Below are 6366 nucleotides of genomic sequence, written 5' to 3' on the forward strand. Positions count from 1 at the left end.
TGACTGGTGGTGATGGTTGCCCATATGGTGTAGTAGTGTATAACTGAACTATTTTTCTGCGTGGAGGAATCTATCTGGATTAAGTGTTTCCCTGGATTGCTGGGTGATCATTTTGAGATTGATTGGTGTTCGATAATCCTTCGGATTCTGCCTGTCACATCCGCCTTGCGCTAATGCGGCTGTGTTGGTGTTGTAATATCACCTCCCCCTCTCCTAGCGTTTCGTCCTTGAAACTTGATTTAAAAGGCGGCGCTCCCCCAGGTGAGTGGTATTTCTTCTTTTAACCATGTTCGCCCATCATGCCCAAGCGTCGTGCTGACACTGTTCTTGAAAGTGCACCGAAGCTTCCTTGCGACTGTGATCAAATTGCTGGTCGTGTTCATCAAGAAGAGTACATCCTTGAGAACGGCTTCGTGACCTCAACACTGTGTGATTCCTGTGTCTTGTCTGGTGAGGATTGCGTGATGGATCAAACTCGTCGTTATTCCAAGTGTGCGTCGTGCACTCGTCAGGGTCGCTTGTGCAAGAAGGATTTTTATACCAAAAAGGAGTGGGATCTTCTTAAGCATGCTGAGAAGAAGATCGCTTCTGAGCTTTCCGTGACTGATGACGAATTAGAGCTCCTTTATCCCGAGCTTCAACAATTGCAAGAACATTTAGAAAAGATTCAGAAGGAGTTAATGGAAAAGCAGCAGAAGGTTACCAAGTCCTTGGCCTGACACTCCCGTCTTCGTAAACAACAAAAGTTTCTTAAGGAGCGTGGTTTCAAGATATCTGAACATGATGCTGAGTTGTTGCGGATCTTGGATGAGAAGAAGTCGTCTGATCAGCCCAATCCTGCTATTGAAGCCCAACAGCTGGCTGCGACTTCTGATAATCCTGATTTTAGTCAGATGGTGGTGGAGATTGATCAGATGCCCCCTTCCTTCTGGGAGAATTTCGATCTTTCTTTAAGCAGTATTGTTGAATGAGTTGGTGGCAGCCCATCAGGTTCTTGATAGGCTCCCATGTGTTTTCTGAGGTATCATATCCTTTCCACTTCACAAGGTAATATGGTTTTCCGCTAACTCGCTTGTGATTCAGGATTTGTTTAACTTCGTATTCTTGCTCCGTGTTGTCGTCGATTTCCACATCTTCAGCGGTTTTTGCATTTTCTGGCGCTGGTTCCAATAATGAGATATGAAATACTGGATGAATTTTTGACATGCTTTTTGGTAGTCGTAGTTTGAAATTGACTGGCCCTAATTTTTCTTYAATTRCRAAGGGTCYRATTTTYTGRTGGTCTAGTTTTTRAYTTRGTCTTTTTRTTTTRATGTTTCTGTGTAGTAGGTAAACTTTCTCCCCCTTTTTCAGGTCTGGAGTACTCCCGTGCTTCCTGTTGTAGTAAATTGCCATGCGGAGGTTCATAAATTTGATGTCCCTCGAAAGTTGAGTTCTCAAATAGTTGATGGTATCCACCATTTCTTCAGCTTCTTCCGCGGTGGGTACTTTGTTCCTTAGTTCTTTAATCAATGTGGGGTTGTATCCATAATTAGCGAAGAAAGGTGTTTCCCCTGTGGTTGAGTGAACAGCGTTGTTGTATGCGAACTGTGCCATTGGTAAGTAAACTACCCAATCATCTTGTTGGTAATTTACATAATGTCGCAAATATTGCTTGATTGTTTAGTTCGCTCGTTCGGTCTGTCCGTTGGCTTGTGGATGATATGTAGTCGTGAGTCTTTGCTCAATTCCCATCAAATCCATCAATGATTGCCAAAATTTTGATGTGAACAGTTTATCTCTGTCTGACGTGATGTACTGTGGTATCCTATGATGTACTATCACGTGTCCCATGAGCAAGCTTGCTAACTGCGTTGCCGTCATGTTGATTGTTGTTGGGACTAGATGGATGAACTTTGTGAGTCTGTCAGTTACCGTCATTAGATAATTATATCCTTTTGACTTTGGTAATGGTCCGATAAAATCAACTGTAATCTATTCCCATGGTCTTTTTGGTGCTTCTAGTGATTGCATCTTGCCGTATGGCTGGTGCCCAGCTGGCTTGTCTCTGATGCAAGTCTCGCATTGGTGAATGTATCCCTGTACCTTCCTTCTCAGGTTTGGAAAGTAATAATTCCTTGAAATGGCTTCAGCCGTTTTTTCGGTTCCCATATGACCATGCATTGGGTTATCGTGGTGTTTTGCGATGATCTTGGTTCTCATACACTCGGGTATATAGATGAGTCCTTGGAAGTATATTAATCCTTTGTCATCTGTGGTGAGGTTCTCATTGTCTGCTGAATTTTCAAGTGTTTTCTGGATAATTCTGTCTTTCTTTGTTTCTTCAGCGATCCTTTGAACTAACAGGTCTTCTTTCAATTTGATTGTTGCTGCGAGCACATGGTGGTTGTAGGTTAACGTCCCATCTTTTTGCTCTTTTAATATCGCTGGTTCGATTGTCTTCCCTTGAAGTTCATAGTCAGGTCATTAACTAAGTGCGTCTGCTTGTCCATTTTCTGTTCCTTTGCAGTGCACAATTTTGAAGTTGTACTGTGAAAGTGTCTCAGCCCACCTAGCCTGTCGCCTGGTGAGTTCTTTCGTCGTTGTGAAGAACGTGAGATTTTTGTGATCCATTTTCACAATGATAGTATGCTTTGCTCCTTCCAGGTATACCCTCCAGACCTTGAATGCTACCACTATAGCTAGCATTTCTTTGTCATGGATGTCGTAGTTGAGTTCTGCTTGAATCAACTTCCTTGAGTGGAAAGTGACTGGTCGCGGTTTCCCATCAGGTCCTGGTTGCGTCATTCTCATTCCGATCGCATAGTCGGATGTGTCAGTTTCAATGGTTGTTTCTTTTTCTGGGTCGTGTTGCACTAGTATCGGCGCCTTAGTGACTTGTTGTTTTATTTCATAAAAGGCGTCTTCATAGCCGTTGTCCCATTCGAACTCCTTTGCCTTCTTGAGTAGCGCAAAGAGTGGGTGCATAATGTTTGCATAACCAGTAATGAATCGTCGGTAATAATTGATAAGTCCGATGAATTGCTGGACTTCCTTGACGTTCTTTGGTCGAGGCCATTCAATGATTGCCTTGACTTTGTTCTGGTCCATATGAATGCCTTCAGTGGATATCCAATGTCCTAAGAATTCGGTCTCTTGGACATGGAATTCACATTTTTTGAGTTTTAAATGGATGTTTGCTTTCTGGAGTTCCTGTAGAACTTCTTTGACATGCTCCATATGTTCGTTCTTGTTCTCGGAGAAGATCAAGATGTCATCCAGGTAGACTATAACAAAGTGATGCAAGACCTTGTGTAGTACCTCCTCGATGAATCTCTTGAATGATGCTGGTGCGTTGGTTAATCCAAATGGCATAACCAGGTATTTGAAGTGTCCGAATTTTGTCCTAAAAGCTGTCTTCCATTCTTCCCCTTCTACGATGCAGATGTGATTGTACGCATCCATAATATCTAACTTTGTGAACCACTTTGCTCCATGAATTCGATCTTGGATTTCGTGGATCAACGGAAGTGGATAGCGATCCTTGATTGTGATCACATTTAGTGGTCTGTAGTCCACGCATAGTCGTAGACTGCCGTCTTTCTTTTGTACAAAGAGTACGCCATGTCCTGCCGGTGAGTTCGATGGTCGTATCTTTCCTAGTCGTAGTTGTTCATCGATATATTCCTTGAGCGCTTGAAGCTCTTTTTCTGACATTTGATATATTTTCTTGCATGCTGGCGAGGTTCCTTCCTTCAGAGGAATCTTGCGGTCATGTTTGCCGTGTTCTGGTAGGACATATTGTTTGGGCTGTTCAAACAATACTTTGAATTCGATATACTCTCAGGGCAATGTTATTCCTGGGTCCGTGGTATTCCTGGGAATAACTTTTCTTTGATCAGTTTCCCTGATTTCTGAGTTTTCTCCAGAATCTTCATCTGGCGTCATGATTTCTGTGTAATCACTATCTCGCTCCGGTGCCCATCCCGGTAGCTCCATCATCACGGTCCTTTGTGATGGCTTAGTTGCTGCTAACACTGCCGTTGTTCGCTGGCCAGTTGTTGCTTTCTTCAGTCCACCCTTTGACTGCTTAGCGTCGTTGTCACTGTCCCTTGACCTAACGCGCTGTAAGGCCCCGGTTTCCCCTTGATGCCGGTCCTGTCGTGGGCATTTGCAGTTAAACTGGATTTGGTTTGTGTTCTAGTTAATCGCTGGGTTATGATTCCTGAGCCATGGAATCCCTAACATCACATCATACTATCCTATTGGCACAATATCGAAGTTCAGATATTCAAGATGTCCCAACACAACCATTAGGACTGGTCCTGATTTGGTTGTGATTGAGAGAGTTCCTAAGTTCTCTCCATTCAGACCTGTGATTGGTTTAGGTACTGCCTTTGTCTTTCCTAGAATCCCTAGCTTCTTCATGAATGCTGGGTTCATAAAGTTGCCTGTTGCTCCTGAATCAATCATCACTTCGGCTGATTGGTTGAGAATGTTTATAACTATTCTTAAGTGCTTCCCATGTTGCACTGTTGCTGTAAGGTATCCTGTTTCCCATTTTGGTGCCTTCGTCGTGTGTAGCGGCACGGGGAAATATCCTCCAGTCAATTTGCCTTGGTAATGTACCATGCATTGGTCCTCAAAGCATGCCATCCAATGCATTGCGTTGTGTTCTGAGTGTCGCCTATATCCTCTGCAGGAGTATTTGAGCTTCTAGCATAGACAGGTGTCATTCTCTTTCACGATTGCCGGTACTTCTGGCCAAAACTTTGCCATATACTTGTTATCGTGATGGATGCTGCAATTGTTGCTGTAATAAGTAATCTATGATACTTGCTCGTGTCGTGGGTGTCCTCAGAAATGCTTGCATAGACACTAGTCATAGTCACACTTCCCATGAAATGGTCCTGGTAGTCTTTTCTCCAATACCCTTTTCAGCTCATGGTGATATTCTCGGTTCCATTGCCTGCAGTGTCGGTAATATACCGTGTGCTTTTTGCAGTGTGTCATATGTTGTTCCTAAGATTCAACTTGAGTCCAACATTCTAAATTCTGATGTGTGCATCCTTTTACTCCTCCCTTGACTCATTCAAGGATTCTTACATTCAGTTAGTGTGCTTCTAATTCTGCTAACTGTGCTCGATCTGGCTCCCATAGCCATGCGGCATATTGATTCGCTTCATCGTCATCTTGTGGGGATTCAAATCTAGGTGTCTTGGGAATCTTGTGGGGCTGCTCCTTGTTGGGACTAAGGCTCACCCACTGAGTTCTGTACTCTTCATCAAGTGGATTGATAGGTCGGTCAATAGTGGTCCAGCCCATCGCGGGAAAATCCTCTTGATCTGGCTCATCCTGGTCGGTATTTTCCAAATCGGGGCCGATAACCCGATGTCTTTCGTTGATTAGCGCTGTCAGCCTTTGGATGTAATTTTCAGCCGTGAAATTCTCCCATTCGTCGGAGCTGGGTCCATCACCGATTAGTGACTCTTGATTGGTGGCTGCAAGTACATTTGAGTTCTTGGTAGGCCAATCATCGTTTGCGCTTTTGTAATTGGTGGAGTCTTTGTTCTTAAGCTCCATTTTGATTTCCTCATCACTCAATGCTGTACATTCCTTGTACAGCTTCCTGAGTCGTTTATCACTTTTCTTTTGTTGAGGCTTAATGATGCCGGTGGTGTCATAACCATCTCTGCTAATTGTGGCACTGAGCTCCTTCGTGGCTCATAATTGTTTCTTTCCATCCTGTTTACCCTTCCAGGGTTGTTTACAGGCCTTTGACATATGTCCCGGCTTCCCGCACTGGAAACATAGTTTCTCTTTGCGTCGCCGTTCTCTTTCCTCATTGGAAAGTGCCGTGTGAGCTGCATCCAACTCCATTAGTCATGGCCTATAAGGGTCTGCGTACCCTTGGCTCCTTGGTTGAGCTGGCCTTCTATCGTTTGGTCGATAGTTCGTGGTGCGCCTGTTATTAAAGCTATTCCAGTTGCTTCGTTCTTGTCTGCGCATATGGAAGTCTTGCAGTTTGTTGTTGATCTTAACTGCTTGTGCAATCATCCCGCTGAGTTTATTGGGTTGTTCCATCCAGATCAGCTTCTCCTGGATTTCCGGTTTCAGCCCTTCCTCAAAGCGTGCGATGTTCATATCTTCATCCTAGTTCAAGTGGGATATGATCTGTTGGAATTTCGACGCATATTCCCCTATAGATCCCGTTTGTTTAAGTCGCCATAGCTGTCTCTCAGCATTCCTTTCCTTATTAATGTCACCGAAGGTGTTCTTAAGTCGCTTCTTGAATGCGTCATAGCTAGTGAATATTTCATTGGTCTTGTTAGCTTGTTCGTCCTCTTCATGTTCTTGATAATCCCTGATGAAGGGTTCGAACCAATC

The 6366-nt window shown here is 43.8% G+C and overlaps 2 protein-coding genes across 2 annotated transcripts; one reads left to right on the forward strand and one right to left on the reverse strand.

The window, feature by feature from the left end:
* Positions 1 to 299: 299 nt before the first annotated feature.
* On the forward strand, positions 300 to 971 carry Aud_000001 (uncharacterized protein; the record flags this gene model as incomplete). Its single annotated transcript, XM_043285518.1, has 2 exons — positions 300 to 698; positions 747 to 971. 2 exons carry the CDS (start codon positions 300 to 302, stop codon positions 969 to 971), a joined length of 624 nt encoding a protein of 207 aa, XP_043141453.1.
* A 4120-nt stretch (positions 972 to 5091) lies between these two features.
* Aud_000002 (uncharacterized protein) lies at positions 5092 to 5562 on the reverse strand (the record flags this gene model as incomplete). The annotated part of the gene is made up of 1 exon (XM_043285519.1): positions 5092 to 5562. The coding sequence occupies one exon, from the start codon at positions 5560 to 5562 to the stop codon at positions 5092 to 5094; it is 471 nt and encodes a 156-aa protein (XP_043141454.1).
* Positions 5563 to 6366: the final 804 nt, after the last annotated feature.

Source organism: Aspergillus udagawae, assembly GCF_001078395.1.
Source record: "Aspergillus udagawae IFM 46973 DNA, scaffold_1, whole genome shotgun sequence".
Taxonomy (NCBI): domain Eukaryota; kingdom Fungi; phylum Ascomycota; class Eurotiomycetes; order Eurotiales; family Aspergillaceae; genus Aspergillus; species Aspergillus udagawae.